This window comes from Ptychodera flava, chromosome 5, assembly GCF_041260155.1.
Source record: "Ptychodera flava strain L36383 chromosome 5, AS_Pfla_20210202, whole genome shotgun sequence".
NCBI classification, from domain to species: domain Eukaryota; kingdom Metazoa; phylum Hemichordata; class Enteropneusta; family Ptychoderidae; genus Ptychodera; species Ptychodera flava.
In genome coordinates this window covers 47,585,757-47,605,736 of record NC_091932.1, presented here as the reverse complement: position 1 = coordinate 47,605,736, position 19,980 = coordinate 47,585,757, and the positions used below count along the sequence as shown (strand labels likewise).

The following is a 19,980-nucleotide window of genomic DNA, read 5'->3' as shown; positions in this document are numbered from 1 at the left end:
TCACAGGGTCATCAGTGAGAGGTCATGGCTCATTTGAAATTAAGCGTTGGGGGCGGTAAAACAAAGTACATCAACTCCTAACTCGAACCCCTGACACCCCAGCTGACACGAGGGGACACTGACACATGCACAGTGACAGGCCAAAAGTTCACGTTGTTTTGGTGAATTCACGTGCTAGGGTACTCGACATAGCCGCAGTTACGGTGCAATTGGAGGCAGTCTCAGAACTGGATTGTCGAACGTTCCTCATAAATATTTTTGGAGCAAAATTCGTAGTTTAAAGATTGAATCGGCGGAAATAATGAACACGGACCGTCTTTCGTATTTGGACTCCAGTGAGAGAACAACCTGCAATGGCGGAGGAGACAGTGAATTGAACAACAACAGCGGCGTCGGCGGTGTTGTTCTATTGAGATTGAGTCTACAAGGTATGATCAAATTCATTGTGAAGCGGTGGAGTCCACATGTGCCCGGAGTTGCCGGTGTACATGCATGTACACCGGCAACTCCGGCACGTAGGGGACTGGTCGGTCAGTTACTTCAGCCGGGGGGGGGGGGGGGAGTCACCCTATTTATGACTTTGGTGATAGGGGGTCACCATGTTTTTGAAATGCCAAATAGGGGGGGGGGTCACTGTGGTTTTGAATTTCGACACAGCTCATACTTGCGTAAAATGCTTTGTGCCAGCCACAAATTTCATCATTTAGTTGCATTTTTCGGAGCGCCCTTCGGGCGCGTACCTTCAATAATAATAAGACATATTCTTCAGAGCCCGGTCCTACTGCAAAACTTAAATATATTAGACATAAATATATCTGAGATATCTGTATGTTTAAAGATTTTCGCCGCGCTCTTTGGACGCATTTCTTCAAAATATCAAATAATATTTTTCAGCATGCCCTTTAGCTGCATGACTTTCATATATCAGATCATCGACCCTCGAGAAAAACGGGACAGGCAACTGCGATAGAGAACAAAGGGTCTATGGGATTAGCAGCTTGCGATCTATCTTTGAATAATTAAGAGGTGTTAATGGGTCGGGGACTGCACAAGGTCCGGTTCATAGACACGTGCATGCGGGTATACGGTAATAATGTTTTCGGATTACAAGTTATTTCGGATTACCCGCAAGTCCATTTTTAGAAATAAAAGTGTTACAACTACTTTGAGAAGAATTCGTCAAAATGGTTTTAAAGTACTTTTTACATATTGGTAGCGAGATTCGACGCAACTAGAAGTCTGCAGGGAGTCAGTATGTTGCTGTAAAGTGACAAAGTTTCGAATAGAAATCCGAAACACATACCGCTGCAGTTCCAGACTTGACAGCAGTTGACATCACAGAGTTGTTTACATTCCGCAATCGTCCGTGTATCTTCGAATTTCCCTCGTTTTGCAGTTTTATAACCGTCGGAATATTTTCTGTGCGAGGAGTGCTCCATGATTCGGTAAAGTATGTATGTTAACTACTGAAATGTTGTTGTTTGAAAACTGTGAACGGCCAAATTTACGAGGACAGCGTTCAGCTTTGTGTAAATGCATGTCTACCTACCTTCTTTACCGCTTCTGAATCCATCAACCGATGGATAGTCCCGATTTATCGCGAAGTTTCTCCTGACAGCGAAAGTCAGTGTTACAAATGTATTTTCTAGTACTTTGCGGATGTAAACATGTGTAGCTTATCCGAACTTTGGTGTTTCTTTAGGCTAAAACAGTACCAAAATGTTAGAGGTCGTGTATTTGAGCTCCGATGGAGTAGTCATTTTTTGTGTTCCCTGATTTTCGTCAAATGTTGCGTGACAGATGAAATAAAGGTCAGATTTTCGTTTCGCAGGACTGGGGAAGTGTAAACCTGTCTAACTTGTAAATGTTTCTTGTTATCGGTGATTTTTATGGTAGGGAATGTAAACTTATATTGTAGATATCTAGCAAGAGTTTTCTGTAGCGTCTATGGCTAAATGTACACAGTTTTTATCGTCTAGTTTTTTCCCGTTGGCTTCGGCTTGAATCCAAAATGTGATCTTCATCGTTACCAGAACATTCACCATGACTAGTATCAAAAAACCCTCAAAATTCTCAGTGTCATTACTCGGAACGTGCCATGCAAGAGCAAAGTGTACATATTCAGAACGTCAGTTTGATCGTTAATGAGATTCAGTGTTAAGTACGAAGTATTGTTGTCAGGGACCGCTTGGCAAATAAACTTTAATGTATTCAAAGATAGATCGCACAAAGAAACCTCAGCAGTTGCCTGTCCCGTTTTTCTCGAGGGTCTATGATCAGATATATATATATATATATATATATATATATATATAATATATATATATATATATATATATATATATATATATATATATATATATATATATATATATATATATATATATATATATATATATATATATATATATATATATATATATATATATCAGAGATATCTGGATGTTTAATATTTTCCAGCGTGCCCTTCGGAGGCAGTAAATTAATATATCAGAGATATATGTCAGAAATATATCTTGTTGTCTGTAAATTGAAAGTCTGTTTTGCAAAGTGTACCAACCATTATGAAATCTGCAGTTCATATCAAAAGCATGACAAGTTCCTGATACTTTTTTGTTTCCTCTATGAGAATTCAGTATTAGGCAACATGCACTAATATTTCACAATCACATTTTTCTTACAACAGTTCTGGACATCTGGTTATGCATAAAAAGAGCGTACATTCACAGCTCATTCAAAATACAGTGTTCAAACTTTAGAATTGACACTTTTAAGTTCCTATCCTAGAACTGACATGACAACAAATTCATTAAAACTCAGAATGACTGAATGTTTAAAATATACCCCAAAAATAAGTAAAAAAAAAAAAAAAAAAAAAAAAAAAAAAAAAAAAAAAAATATATATATATATATATATATATATATATATATATATATATATATATATATATATATATATATATATATATATATATACACATCATTATGTGCATTGGGAAAATACATACATGTTTTTAAACTCAGACAAGAAAAAATGAAAAAAACAAAGTAAACTATTTATGAACCTGTACTATGTTGACCTCATATATACCGGTATATATATATATATATATATATATATATATATATATATATATATATATATATATATATATATATATATATATATATATATATATATATATATATATATATATATATATATACTCTTTCATTGTTGTTTTTGTAAAACCTTTATTGTACTTTATGATCAAGATCCCAACTGGGATAAGATTTCAATAAAGACTTACTTTACTATATATATATATATATATATATATATATATATATATATATATATATATATATATATATATATATATATATATATATATATATATATATATAATATATATATATATATATATATTCTATACACTGAATTATTCAATTTATATTCCACCTTTTGATTTACCTTTGTTGTGCGCAGGGGGGGGGTCACCCTTTTTTTGAAAGTTGGAATGGGGGAGGTCACCCTGTTTTTCAAAGTTGGAGTAGGGGGATCAACCACTTTTTGACAATGGCAAAAAAAAATCCACCGTTGCCCCCCCCCCCCTCCCCCAGTGGCCGAAGAAAACTGACCCTGTGAAGTTCGGCTAACGGCCGAGTCTAACGGGAGTTGGCAGACCTGTGTTTGGTTTATACCGTAGTATGACCGACTCAGGTAGAGGTACCTGTCGGTATATTCCGAGTTTTACGCACTCGGGCGTCAATGACGGGTCGTCATCACCGCTGATGACGTGCTGGCCACGTTATTTGAAGGAGCCATGTTTGCCCAACGGACGAGGCCGAGACAGCTGTTGACAATTTTGGCATCCTTCATCTTTGACCGCCTTAGTTGGGTAAGCCGCTCGGCAGGCGACGGTTATGACCTAAACAAGCCGCTGAAGCACTGTTCGTTGCCGTACAAGAACGAGACGGCCAGTCCATTACTGCTTAATGGGCGATCTGTCGGGTTGGCTTGTCACCGACTTGGATGACAATACGCCCTGCGCAGGCGTACTTAGAAGGGACATGAGGTTAAAGATACGGGTTTCCCACCCGTACTAAACATGGGCTTGGGCCAACGTCCTTGGGTGGCAGGTGCGCATGCCACGTACCCAGCTGGACGGAATGTCAAGTTGAGATGCTAATGACATTGACTATGTTATGCTAAGTGCTCGAGGGATTTGCATTGCAAATGAGTATTATTAGCATATCAAATGGTACGGACAGGCAATTTACATGATGGGTAGGAATGTCAGCCAGCGCCGGCGTTGGTGGACTGATTGCCGTAGGTCCATTATAATAACAGGTGGCTGCATATATAAACACCCCTGCGTCCAATCATGTCCAGGGCTTTGTTTCCCTGTGGCTTTAAAAGGGAGGGACCTGCTAGTCTGTCGACACTGTTCCAGACATGAGCTTGACGGACCGCAAAAGTTTTCTGAAGGCGAGCAGACGACTGAAGCTCAAAGATGCAGAGTCTCCGGGCGGTAGTGGTAGCGATCGTTGTGATGTCCCTAGTAAACGTTCTAAGAAGTCGGGCAAGAAACGCTCCCGTAAGGCGAAGCTATCTCCGGCTGAAAAACCCAGTGGTAAGCGTAAACGTAAGACTGATCGTTCTGCCGATGAGGATGATGATGGGTCTCCGGTTGCCAGTGGTTCTCACCCGCTGCTCCGGGAGAGACTACTTCACCTGCAGAGACTACATCTGCTCTTGTGGGAGATACTTCACCTGCACAGACTACGTCTGCTGCTGCTAGTGAGACAGTTAGTAACGAGACGGCTGATGCCATTGGTTCTCCCCGGCTGCTCCGGGAGAGACACCACCTGTTGCGTGCACATGAGCCCTCATCCTGCGTCAGGAGAGGTTCCTGTGCCCAGTGCGAAAGAGCTTGAGTCCTCGTCATCAGCAGAGGCTGCCCAGCCCGCTCCTGCCATAGTTTCGTGTGCTGCGATGTCCCCGCCGAAAAAGATAGTGCGGAGGGTTCGTTATCAGGATAGCCCACCTGATTTTGAGCCAGATATGATCCTTGATGCCGCTACGGGCGAGTTAACCCAGACGCCCAGACGACGGTGATATCACCGCTGAGTCCGACTCGAGGTTGACGAGGATGCGGCAGAGGACGATGACTTTTATGACAGGCAGTATGTAGGTGAGGCAAGCTCTGACGACGATGATGACGTTGCTGCTGTGTTGGCGGAGGACGACACCCCTCCTGTCTGGCGTATGTCGGAGACTACCGATGCTAATATATTTGAGGAGACCGATTTTGACCATGAGAGAGGACCGACTTTCACCTTGCCCAGCCACTCCCGTGAGCTCGATTCTTACGTTTTAAGTTTATTCCAGCTACACTGATCAGATTGGCAAAGGACGAGACTAATAAATACGCCAAATTCCACCAGCGATATATCGCTAGAAAGATCGATAAATACTGGCGTAACGCTGACTACCGAGAGGTGCAGGCGTTCATTGGCGTCTTAGTCTGTATGGGTATCGACCGTAAATCATCAGTGGAGGATTATTGGTCTAGCGATCCATTCTGAGAAACCAGGGTATTTCTACTGTGATTACCCGCAGTCGCTTTCAGCAGCTTATGCGATATTTTCATCTGGCAGACCCAGAGAATGATCCACGTCGTGATCCTGATGAGGCACGCCGCCGACGTCGGTGTCAGGAGGATCCCCTTTATAAAATCAATCCATGGATGGAGCCCATAGTTGACAGGTGCGTAAATAATTATAAGATGGGTAGAGAGATCTCCATCGACGAGGGCATGGTGCGATTTAAGGGCCGTTCTAAATTTAAGCAGAGATTACCGCATAAGCCTGACCGAGACGGTTTTAAGATATGGCAGCTGTGCGACTCCAGCACTGCATACATCGCTAACTTTGCACCGTACCTAGGTGTGAAATTTCGGGATCGGACTGATGGGAGACGGCAGGAGCGAGGTGTGGTGAAAAGAATTACGATGGAGCTGGTCCAGCCATTTTGTGGATATAATCACAGCCTATTTTGTGATAGCCTGTTTAGCACGGTCGTTACTGCTAGAGAGCTGATGGAGACCGGGATCTACATGGTCGGGAGTTTAACCGCCGTAATCGTCGCACCATGCCCCCTCAATTAATTCCGCCGGGTAAGAGGAAGCGCCTTCCTCTGTCTGTTGGGGATATGAAAGCCACGACCAGAACGGACTCTCGTCTTAACATCACTGCTTATCAGGATAGTAACGCTCAGGTGCTGATCTTGAATACGGTCTATCCACCCTTGGAGTGCGTGCCAGTGGGGGAGGGAGACGAGCAGCGACAAGTGCCTCTGTCGCTGTACAATTATCGCCGGTACATGGGAGGTGTCGACCGAGCCAACCAGAAGCGCAAGTACTTTCACACTGGGCGCAAGAATCACAGATGGTGGACATATCTGGCATGTTACCTGATTGATGTTGCCCTGGTAAATGCATATATATGCTTCAAGCATGTACACCCTGATAGTAAGCTGACCCATAAGATGTTTCATCTGCGTGTCGGGAAACAACTCATTGGCGGTTATTGTGGGTGATCGCAGCCCAGTGTGAGAGAGGTCGAGGCCACTGTTTCTCTTGCCTCGTACATAAATCCACAAAATCAGCCGATGCACGTTGTCAGCCGTTTGGAGGGGCGGCAGAAATGCTGTAAAGTATGCAGCAGAGAGGGTAAGACCACTGCGAGCGGACGACTGTCTGAGACGTCCAAAGGATGTAGTCTGTGCGGGGTTCATCTTCACGAGGGCGAGTGTTTTGCGGCTTTTCATCATCGCATGATGCTACGAGGTAAGAGGAGCGTTGGCGTGCAGACCTCTACTCACACAGCCCCGACGACACCCATCAGCAAGAGAACCTGACGTAAATAACGGACAGGGGATAGCTTCGCCTCACAGTGGCTTGACTGTATTCTTAACACGGATCATGATCACATTTTGAGCACGGTTGTGCCGTTTGTTTGTGCTTTACGATCCCGCTGATTGTAAATTGAAACACGGATTATTTTGTACAATCCCCCGATTGTAATCTTTGTAACACGGACCATGCACTCGGACGTCGAGACAGACTCTGAGATTTATTATTCCGCATAATGTAAATTATTCCCGAATAAAATACTATCTATGGACAGCATATTTTCGTTTGTTTTGTTTAGACGGATTATTTTGTACAATTCCCCCTATTATAATTTTTGTAACACAGATCTGCCACCCCGATTGTAATTTTTGAAACACGGACCATGCACTCGGACGTCGAGACAGACTCCGAGACTTATTGTTCGGCATAATGTAAATTATTCCCGAATAAAATACTATCTATGATCGCATATTTTCGTTTGTTTTGTTTTTACCCCCACTTTCGTTTTTGGCAGATCCGTAAGGACGCTATAGTAATGGATGAACGTGCGTTGTATCACGTGGGAGGGGCACAGCCCAACGGAGGCTGTGCTCGTGCGACGTAGACGTTGTACCAACCATCTGTCGTTTGGGTTAGTGCATAGAGCAGTTGCACTGTCCAGAGCTAAGGTGGTACAAAACTGCACCTTAGTAACAGCTGCACAACTAACCTCTTAGGAAACGGTAACACTAACGAGCTAAGTGTGCACTGAACTGGCCAAACTACGTACACGCTTTCCTTCAATGGCGAAGCTATGTCGTTGACACTACGTCAAAGCAGACTGCACTGTGCGACTCTTCCAAGTCGTTCAAAGTACGTGGCCAAGTGTCACAACCCAGGGGGAACAGGACAGGTTTGAGGGTGCTGCCGCACCCATAGCACTAACCCCTGGGTCTTCTACTAACTCACGAGCGAGGTGATGTTTCCCCGGTGTGGACGTGCGTGACGGCGAACGAGCTTTACTTCCGCAAAAGTAAGCTAGAAAAGGGCATAAAAGTGCACGTCCCCCGGGGCAAACAACGCCCAAGACCTCGTTATTTTCTCAACACAACCTCATCAGCGGTTGCCCCTCTATACGGGCATGCAAAAATTTTTGAAGTCTAACACGTATATGGTCGGTAATCTTACCCCGAAAATGCGGTATTTTCCCGCCAAATGCCTGGCAGGAAAGCGTGCAGGAGAGCCGATCTTCTGTAGACACGGAAAAGGGGGCCGGTTTTGACCGACTTGGCAGGATAACGGACAGGGGCGCTCGGCAGGAAAAGGGATAAGCATAACTCAGTAACCACAAGTTCTTTACGCTTCAATTTTGATAGGATAATAGACCTTAAGATGTCACATCTTGTACCTCATTTATTATGCACATATGTATTTCTTGGCTGGCCAATACAGGTAGAGGTCTGATCTTTTTTCCTGATTTAGAACCATAACTTAGACATATCTCTTGTTTCAAATTAGGAACAATGACATACCGGTAGACCTATGTGTCCATAGATCTGAACATATACACTCCAGTACTACTTCTTAATGACCTCATTTCCCTGCCCCATCAAGACTAATACTCCTATTACAAGTGGGGACTATGTCATTGTCAATGACTTGTCGATCAAAGTTCTTTCAGTTTCCAACAATAGCAGCCTGTGAATATCACAATATCGAGGCTCTGACGCATTAGAGAATTATCCGACATTTCCAACAAGGGGTCATACATTTAAATCGGCTCATATCTTTCAGTGGAATGTTCCATTTAAGATAGGGGTTGCAAAATCACCCTTTTCTGATGATCCAATTTTCAAGTTCTTTTATTAGTTTTACCCTTTCGATTTTTTTTTCTTGACAAATGAAAGAAGTTTATGACAATCAAAATAAGGTATTATGAGTGAAAAATAAAAAAATTTATTTAGGAGAAATATGCCCCCAAAATTGGGACTTTTTATGTGAACTTCACTTGGCAGAACAATTTTTGGGGTGTTTGACATGGCAAATTTAAGGATAATGCAAGATTCCAGCAGTTTTTTGAAACTCAGTTGTGCTGGAGCACATTGTTATGGTGTTATATTTTTAGTGATTATGACTATAGCTGATTATTTTTCTTTTTAGCTCACATTTGGTATACCAATGTGAGGTAATCGTTTTAGCTGAATCAGTTCATTTGCATGCCATTTGCATGTCTGTATGTACGTTTGTATGTATGTATGTACGTATGTGTGTATGTATGTATGTATGTATGTATGTATGTCCGTCCACGTCAAAAACAGCTAAACCACAGCACCTACTGTCTTAGTATTTGGTGTACAGGTGCACCTTGGGGTGGAGATGTGAATTTGTTCAAATGAACATGTCAGTGCCAAAAATATGCAAATGAGGGGAAAAAGGAAAAACCCTGCAAATTGCTAAAACTCTGTAACCGTTGGTCAGATTGGGTTGAAACTTGGTGTGCAGGTTCCTTTAGGCATTCTAAAGTAGGTGTTTAAAATTTGGTGTTACCCTTCTAATTGTTGAAATTACGACAAAATTGGAAATATTACTGTTTTGGGGCAATTTTTGTCATTTTTTGTCAAAAAATCTTAAAAAATATATTCTTTTTAAAGCCCCTGGACAGACAGCTTTTATATTTGGTGTACAGATGTCCAGAGATGACAATAGTTAGATATGTGGAAATTGTCCTGAAATATACAAATTTGTATTTTTAAGACAATTTTGTCATTTTTGGTCAAGAAAACTTGTTCTCAAAATTACTTGTCTGATAGCTTTGTAATTTGGTACAAAAGTCCCGAGGGATGTTATTAGATAAATTTTCTGCTCAAATTGCTGGGAAACCCCAAAATTTTTATATTTTAGGTAATTTTCTTTTGTGACCTTAAATGACCTACACCAACCCAGGATATGTTGTGAGAGAGTTTTGAAGGCTGTGAACATAATTTTGTCATATTTAATATCAATTTGTAGTAAAATTTGATCCAGAAAACAAAGCTGAGGTAAATATTTTCATTGCGAACCAATTTTTGCAACTTTTGCATGTAAGACACACAAGAACTGATGAGAAATTTGGATCCAGGATAATTCCAGATGTCGTAATCCCCCCCCCCCCACAGTGGAAGGCATTTCACTATCTGTAACTGATTTAAGTGCTGTTTACATACAAATGATAGCACTCATAGCATTAATTAAAACATCCATAAGGTTGTAAATATATTTCCTGCCAGCTGGTCTTATGTAAGGGGTGGAACATTTGATATTCAGGAGGGGGTAGGGGATAGAAGATTGATGAGGTAGCATTACTTTTTACCAGATCCCTTGTACATTTTTTCCCACTCTTTATTTTTTCCCCACTCTCCCACCTTTTCTTTTTGTCAAGCTTCTCTGGCTAATTTTTTTGTTGACATTTGCTTGTGTATGTAGGATCTGCTTGTCCCATTGCTATAGAAGTTGATATGCATGTTCCTAAAGATGACCTCCAGTACCTAAGTTGCAGACCTTATTTGCTTTTGTCATTCTTGTTTTTCTGGTTTAAATATGTCTTGAATTTACCAATTCAAACCGAATGTGAGCACACTGTCCTTGACGGTATTTTTTCATTCAGGGAATATAATAGATTAGCTGTTAATGTTACTGTGTGGCTTCTTAACATTGAAACATTTTGATTTTTTTCAGAGTGTTGTGCAATTTGCAAAGCTCTAAAACATTTTGACAAAATGCATGAGCTAGTGAAACCATTAGAGACACTGACTGAAAAGATGTTTCAAAAATGTCAAGACAATGCATTCTCAATGAAAGGTAAGGTTTGTTTAATATACAGGGCAAATGTTGAGTATATATATATATATATATATATATTATATATATATATATATATATATATATATATATATATATATATGGGCCAACAACCAGATGTCAGCAAAATTTTGCTGGCTGTGAAAATTATTTGTAGATGTAAAATCGATGTCATTTCTGCTGCAGTGTAAAAAAAATAGCCAAAATCTTCTCACAGATATTTAAAATTAAATGTAACTGCAACGAGTAACAGCAGTTTTTTGTATTTGTGTGTCTGAAAAATAAATCGTAATTGAGTATGAGGATGTATACATACATGCCTTCACACGGAAATGGCCAAGTGTGTTAAATTCAGTCTGCCATGGGATCAGGCATTAGTTGAGTACTAAGTTTACAAAAATCATAGAGTTTCATGTCTTTTCAGACTCCCAAAAATTTCTAGTCGAACGAAAACGAATTGTAAGCAAGAGTACGCTGAAAAAAATCTACATACACGATAGGTACGTCACGGTAACGTGTGCTTGTCGGAACGAAGTGCACAGGTCATGCAGGTCGCAGTTGACCTCGCTGGGGTTTTTTTGGTACGTCATTGTCGGCATGTGTTCGGCTAGCTTTCGGAGTGACTCTGTACAGTCACGCAGTTGTATTTGCATGACAAGCCTATGTCAACTTTGCGGAGATTGCACGCAGAACGTAAATGTTCGGGCGATAAACAGCCAAGTATCAAGAAATTCTTCAGTGGTTTCTCTGATAAACAGGCTGAACAAATTCTCGGTGAAAAATCTGCCGATGAACCTGCCAGTAAGCCTGCCAGCACTTTAGCAGTGTGTCAGTGCAAGTCCTACTCCGGAAATCGCAACCAAAACAAGTTACAACCATGTCGAGTTCCCACGTGGCCGTGCAATGCCAGTCATGTTCCAGTATTATCGAAACAACTGAAAACGAACCATGTTCAAGTGAAAATGTTGAAACAACCGAAAGTTTCGCTACTAGTGATGTCAATTCATTGGGTCATGAATCAAACAACAATGTACAGTACGTGTTATCTCAGAGTGACGGTGAGAAAGAAATCCTAGCTGTGTTTAGCAATGTATTCGATGGCAACAGTGAGCGAAAAATCAGTCTTCATAATTTCTATTTGTGCTGCTGTTCTTCAATTCTGACGTACGACAAATATGGGAACAATTCTACAAGTAAATTTAAAGTATCTCACGCCTGGCTATAGAACAGAAAATTGGGCTTTGACGAATTTACCGGTTTATGGTGGCCAGTGTACATCGAAAAAAGGAGACTATACAAATAATAAATGTTACTAATAAATGTTCAGAAATAAAAATACCTGAAGAGAGATCACCTGACTGTCCCTACCTTGTTAAATCATACATGATGTAAAAGTGTGCAAGATTTGACCAAAAATTCATAAAATGGGTCCAGGAGAGCCATTCTGGAGACTTCAAAATCAAAAAGGTCCGCACCAAGGGAGCGGGGACAGCCCCCTCCCACACCCACCCCCCGCACCGCTTTGCGGTCGCATCGGGACATTTCCAGCTGTCAACCATAAGTTTCCTGCTGTGACAAAAATTTTCTACATCCCTGTATATGTGTGTGTGTGTATATATATATATACTAGTACTTTGTTCTTTGTTCTTTGTTCTCAGTCTATGCCGTGCTGTGCCGTGCTGTGCTGTGCTGTGCTGTGCTGCATTTGTTGAATTCAATAACTTTGTATGTGACCTGTGACCTAGTGTTATAGTTTATGGGTATGACAGAGTGCTGTTGCTGCAAGTTTGGTGCATTGTTTTTTAAAGTCATCAGTAACATCAAAGGTTACTTCTTACTGTCCCACCCCCTTGTTACCACTTCACTCAACTGAACTGTTCATACTCTCTACTCACAGATGCATCAGTAATTATGCAAGGCCTTGTCCAACATGGGCTCATGACATTGGAATGTGGCATGTCCGACCTAGAGTACAGTAACAAAGAACTGACTCCACAGCATGAGGGTGATCATATAGAACACCAAACCAAATGTACATTACACAAAGATTCCCCGAGTTTGGCAGAGTGTAATTCTCATAATGGGGACAACGATGATGGTGAAATCAGCAGTAGCAATGATGGAGCTCGCTTGAACTACCGGTATTCAGGTACACAACCAAGTCAATGCAGAGAACGTGTTGATACCATCACACATAACAGGAATCTCAAGGGGCCTGCATCGATCCATTCTGATCTCTCACCATTCCAACGCAGTGAGTGTGGTAAAACATTAAAGCAGAATCCTGAGACACATATGTTGACAAGATCAAATATCAAACTTGATGAAAGCAAAGTGCATGCCAGAGCATTCACTCAAAAGTGTGACCTGATCAATGCTGATATCAGACAACTTGTATGCAACAAGTGTGGCAAGAGCACTCGTAAAAGACAAATGTTGGCTGACTGCAATGTAAGACCAAATGAATGCAAGGAGTGTGATAAAATATCCAACAGACAGCGCTGTTTTAATAGACATACGTCGACCGATTTAAATTCAAGACCACATGAATGCAAAGCATGTGACAAAAGATTTGCTCAAAAGCGTGACCTTGACAGACATTTGTCATTCCATTGTGATGTCAAACCACACGACCGCAAAGAGTGTGGTGAAAACTTTTCTCAAAACTCTGATCTTAGGAGACATGCATTGATCCATTCAGGTCTCAGACTACATAAATGTAAAGAGTGTTACAGATCATTCAACTGCAAGACTGGTCTTTTGAGACATGCATTGACACATTCTGGTACCAGACAACATAAATGCCAGGAGTGTGGCAAAACATTCTTACGGAAGCACAACCTTATAATTCATATAATGACCCACTCAAAGTTAGGGCCATACCAATGCAATGAGTGCAACAAAACATTCACACAGAACAGAAATCCTAGGAGACACATGTATACCCATTCAAATGTAAGGCCACATGAATGCAATGAGTGTGATAAAACATTCAAATTCAAGGTCAATCTAAAGACACATATGTTGACCCACTCAAATATCAGACCACATAAATGCAAAGAGTGTGGTAAAACATTCACACGGAAGAGCAGTCTTAAGAGGCATATGTTGATCCATTCTGGTGTCAGACCACATGAATGTAAAGAGTGTGGTAAGACATTCATACATACAGGCAATCTCAAAATACACATGTTGACCCACTCAAATATCAGACCACATAAATGCCAAGAGTGTCGTAAAACATTTACAGAGAAGGGCAGTCTTATTAAGCACATGTTGATCCATTCTGATGTCAGACCACATGAATGCAAAGAGTGTGGTAAAACATTCAAATTCAAGGTCAATCTAAAGACACATATGTTGACCCACTCAAAGATCAAACCACATAAATGTAAAGAGTGTGGTATGACATTCTCACGGAGTAACAGTCTTAAAAGGCACGTGTTAACCCACTCAAAGATCAGACCATACCAAGCAATGAGTGCAACAAAAACATTCACACAGAACAGACATCTTAGGAGACACATGTATACCCATTCAAATGTAAGGCCACATGAATGCAATGTGTGTGATAAAACATTCAAATTCAAGGTCAATCTAAAGACACATATGTTGACCCACTCAAATATCAGACCACATAAATGTAAAGAGTGTGGTAAAACCTTCACACAGAAAGCCACTCTCAAAATACACATGTTGACCCACTCAAAGATCAGACCACATAAATGCCAAGAGTGTGGTAAAACATTTAAAAGGAAGAGTGGTCGTGTCAGTCATATGTTGATCCATTCTGATGTCAGACAGCATGAATGTGAAGAGTGTGGTAAAACATTTAAAAGGAAGGCAGGTCTTATTTGGCATATGTTGTTCATCCATTCTAGTGTTCAACCACATGAATGTGAAAAATGTTGTAAAACATTCAAACAGAAGGGTAGTCTTAAAATCCATATGTTGACCCATTCAGAGATGAGACCACATAAGTGCAAAGAGTGTAGTAAAACATTCAAAGACAAGAACAGTCTTAAAAAGCATATGTTGATGCACTCAGAGATCAGACCACATCAGTGTAAAGAGTGTTGTAAAACATTCAGAGGGAAGAGCAATCTTAAAAAGCACATGTTGGTCCACTCAAAGATCAAACCACATAAATGTAACGATTGTCATAAAACATTTAAAAGCAAGCAAGGTCTCATTGGGCATATGTTGATCCATTCTGGTGTGAGACCGCATGAATGTAAGGATTGTGGTAAATCATACACACTGAAAGACAGTCTTAAAAAGCATATTATGTTGACCCACTCAAAGATCAAACCACATAAATGCAAAGAATGTGGTAAAACTTACAAACTAATCGGGCAGCTTAACAAGCACATGGTTACCCACTCAAAGAATAAACCACAATGTAATGAGTGTGGTAAAACATTTACGAGGAAGGAAAGTCTAATGGGGCATATGTTGATTCATTCTGGTGTGAGAAACCATGAGTGTAAGGATTGTGGTAAAAAATTCACACAGAAGATCGGTCTTAAAACGCACATGTTGACCCATTCAGAGATGAGACCACATAAATGTAAAGAGTGCGGTAAAACATTTAAAAGTAAGAAGGGTCTCAATGGCCATTTGTTGATCCATTCCAGTGTCAGACAGCATGAATGTGAAGTGTGTGGTAGTACATTCAAACAGAAGGGCAATCTAAGAATTCATATGGTGACCCACTCAAAGATCAGACCATTTAAATGCAAAGAGTGTGGTAAAGCGTTTAAACGTAAGATCAGTCTTATTGACCATACAATGATCCATTCTGGTGTCAGACCCCATGAATGTAAAGAGTGTGGTAAAACATTCACAAAGAAGGGCAGGCTTAAAGGGCACATGTTGAGCCACTCAAAGATTAGACCACATAAATGCAAACAGTGTGGTAAAACATTTACAGATAAGGGCGGTCTTCAAAGGCACATGCTGATCCATTCTGGTGTCAGACCGCATGAATGTAAAGAGTGTGGTAAAACATTTGCGCACAAGGGCAATCTTAAAATGCACATATTGACCCACTCAAATATCAGACCACATAAATGCCAAGAGTGTGGTAAAACATTTACAGAGAAGAGCGGTCTTAAAAGGCATATGTTGATCCATTCTGATGTCAGACCACATGAATGTAAAGAGTGTGGTAAAACATTCAAACAGAAGAATATTCTTAAAGGCCACATGTTGACCCACTCAAATATCAGACCACATAAATGTAAAGAGTGTGGTATGACATTCACACACAGGAACAGTCTTAAAAGGCACGCGTTAACCCACTCAAAGATCAGACAACATGAATGTAAAGAGTGTGGTAAAACATTCACTCTGAAAGGCAATCTTAAAGAGCATATGTTGACACACTCAAATATCAGACCGCATGAATGTACAGAGTGTGGTAAAATATTTATTCTGAAAGGCAATCTTAAACAGCATGTGTTGACCCACTCGAATATCAGACCACATAAATGCAAAGAGTGTGGTAAAACATTTACAGCTAAGAGCAGTCTTAAGAAGCACATATTGACCCACTCAAATATCAGACCACATGAATGTAAAGAGTGTGGTAAAACATTCACACTGAAGGACGGTCTTAAAGTGCATATGTTGACCCACTCAAAGATCACATGAACACAACAGCTCAAATATCTGACTAGAAACACAGAGGATGGGGAAACTTTACCTTGCAAATGATTATATGAGACTTAAATTGATTAAATCTGTGATGTAAAATCATGCCAATGCAATATAGTGTTGCACACCGTTGGACACGGGGGGGGGGGGGGGGGGGGGGGTGTCTTGAGAGACATATGTTGACCCTTTAAAGAGCAGACCTCATGAATGCAAACAATGATGTAAGACATGCATGCAAAGCAAAACTTTTTGTATTTAAAACATCAATGTAAATAGGCTAAAGATTTTAATTAGAGGACAGTCTTTGGGCACATGAATCAAGCCAATAGCATATCAGACCGTATAAATGCAAGAGTGTGGTATTGAAGAGGCATAGAGTGCCTTAAGATACAATGTTTTTCTCCTTGAATATCAGGCCTTGCTAATGTTAAGAGTATGGGGGAAATAATATGGGCAACAAAACAATCTAATATACTGATGTGTACACACTTTTTATCTCACAAAAAGTAGAAATAGAACATATAAACTCAGACATTCAATATTTAGATTTTTAGCTCACATTTGTATATATATATATATATATATTATATAATATATATATATATATATATATTGTATACTTTGTATATATATATATATATGTATATATATATATATTATATATATATATATACACATAGTATACATACACACCAAAAAGTGCTTATATGGCCGGTCAGTGGCGTCTGTATACTACGTACCGGTATGTCTATAAGTATGTATGTCTGTGTGCATCAAAAACTTGAGAACTGATGCACATACCGGTACATCATCGGAAGTTCATATTTGGTGTGTAGACCCATTATGGGATGTACATGTGAATTTGTTCAAATTAAGGTGATTGATACAAACATGGAAATGAGATCTTTACATGGTAAATCAGTCGAAAGTTTATAATGTAGTTACTTTTTGAAAGATTAATTTCATATTTGATAAATAGGTATTTTACTTCTCAGGTATACTGCTATGATTGCTTTGATATTTGATTTATATTATGTAGGTTTCTTTAGATATTATTGTACTGTGTAGGAGTCATTGTCATTAATGTAGGATGCTGCTGCACTGAACAGATAGAAACATTATTCATTGTTGATCTTCAAGATACACGCTATTATGTACCAATATTTATCAAATGTGAGCGACACCTTTTTCAAGATATATTCCTGACTTTTTCTGCAGAATATGGTTGTCTTTTTGAGGGATGTGCCATCTGAGTGTTATATCCATAAAAATAATGTAAGACGATATTTTGATGTACAAACACTGCCATTAGTTTTAGCCTTAACCAGTAGAATATGGCTTATACTAGTAATATCTATCTTTATCTCAGTGAAATAACACAAAAGCTGTATAAAAAACTGTGTTCCTACTTTACTCTCTGACAACTCTTCAATGAAGGATATGTTTGTACTCTGCTGTTACCAATAAAATCACAGTTTTGTTTTCACTTTTGTTTCCCTGTGACAAGTACGTTGGTCATTGTATGGTTGATGTGTCAGCACTTTGAGGGCGATTTTGTAGACAGTTTAGGCATGCCATGAACATGATATATCTGTTACGTAAGTTATTCTCCCCTGCCCACATGATCTGAGTTCAATTAATCTAGAACATTCTGAAGGTTATGTGACCTTGATTTTGATCAGTTAAGTTTAAAACTTCCCAGAAGGTCATGCTTACTGCAAATGAAGATATTTTTAGAATAGTAATTAGCATATCAATGGAAAGTTCTAGATTGTTTTGATATGTTCTGGATATATATGTAATTGTTTGATATAAATACGGGACGGTACAGATTTTCAGTTACACGCTCAGGATCGCTACGGCGACTTGAACAGAGCTACCTTTATCAATGGAAATTTTGTTCAAATGGAAGAGGCAAGGGCGCTGTTCTCCATGACCATTACTGTGATTTTTAGCTCACATTTGTTATATCACAGTCCCTCTATCCACATAAATGTATATACAAAAAAGAGTGTATATGGTAGGTCAGCGGCATCTGTCTGTCTGTCTGTCTGTCTGTCTGTCTATCTGTATGTATGTATGTATGTACCGGTATGTATGTATGTATGTATGTATGTATGTATGTATGTCCATCCACATAAAAAACTCCAAATCCTCAGCACCTACCATCGTAGTATTTTGTGTACAGGTGCAACCATGGGGGTGTGAATTTGTTCAAATGAACATGTCAGTGTCAAAAATATGCAAATGAGGTTGAAAGAGAAAATCAAGAATGCTTCAACTCTGTAACAACAGGCCATATATGGCTGAAACTTTGTATGCAGATTTTTTATGGTGACTTTAGCTAGATTCAAATTGTGGTTAAATTTTTAATTTGTCTATGGAATTATTCCAGCATTGCTTCTTTGTAGATCCTTGAAAAGTCAGAATAATGGATGCAGAGATATAAAATAAAACTACCAAATATTTGTATTTTGGGGCAATTTTTTCCATTTTTGGTCAAAAAATCATTTTCTCCCAAACTTCTTGTTGGATTGCTTTTAAACTTGATGCTCTTGATCCTAGCGTTCTCTTCTGTTGGATTCATTAAAATTGTGGTGAAATTTTAGATTTATATCTCTGGGACAATTTTTCTCATTTTTGTCAAAAAAATCATTTTCTCTGAACGAAATATTCTGATTGCTTTGAACTTGGTAAACATGTACCTCGAGACAATTTTAGGTGAGTTTCTTCTAATTGCGGTCAAATTATCATATTTATGCTTTTTGGCAATTTTGGTCAAAAAAACATTTTCTCTGAAATCTCTGGTCGGATTGCTTTGAAACTTGGTTTGCATGTTCTCAGGGGTGAAATTAATGAAGTAAACTCACTCAAGCCTGCAACATCGAATTGAATGTGAGCCAAGTGTTATTGACACTATGTTTGCACTTAGGGGCATGCATGGGTGCAAAAAAAAAAGATGAAAAGATATCGCTGACAGCAGGAAAACAAAAAATCAAACAATTAACAGACTGAAGTTGACAGAATTGGCCATGTTAGAAAAAAATTCTAAGTTAACAAGGGGAAAAACTAAGAATTCTCCGTGGTCAATCTTCAAAGACCCGAAAAATACAATAAGGTCCTCTCTTTACACGCAATAAAATAAGGAAGTCAGGTTTACAACTGCAGTTTTGTGCACAGCCTTTTTTACATGTAACGCTCAAGGCCTAGAGTTCAACCTAATAAACATGACTTGAACCGCCACACTGATTACTTATTTATGCCACATAAATCAAGCTTTTCCAACAGTATTGCATGGTCACACGTATCGAAATCTTTCTGAAGATCACAAAACCATGCCTGGTAACTCCCCTTTATCAATATTTGATGTAATATAGTCCGTGTGGTGGATCACTTGTGATCGTAGAAAACCCAGGCCTAAAACCTGTTCACATTGATTACAAAATACTTTTTCTAAAACTTTGGAGACTTGACGATAATTTCCTTCAAAGGTCTTATCTCCTTTATTAGTCCCCACGGACACCGTCTGGGGGGACTTATAGGTTTGGTCATGTCCATGCGTCCGTGCGTCAGTGCGTCCGTCCGTCCGTCCGTCCGTTCACGCAGA

The 19,980-nt window shown here is 39.7% G+C and overlaps 1 protein-coding gene across 1 annotated transcript; it reads left to right on the top strand.

Annotated features, from left to right (window-relative positions):
• The first annotated feature begins 95 nt into the window (after positions 1 to 95).
• Positions 96 to 16,500, top strand: LOC139133786 (zinc finger protein 91-like). Its single transcript, XM_070700552.1, has 3 exons — positions 96 to 428; positions 10,593 to 10,715; positions 12,613 to 16,500. The coding sequence occupies exons 1-3, from the start codon at positions 302 to 304 to the stop codon at positions 16,368 to 16,370; spliced, it is 4,008 nt and encodes a 1,335-aa protein (XP_070556653.1). The 5' UTR covers positions 96 to 301; the 3' UTR covers positions 16,371 to 16,500.
• The last annotated feature ends 3,480 nt before the right edge of the window (positions 16,501 to 19,980 follow it).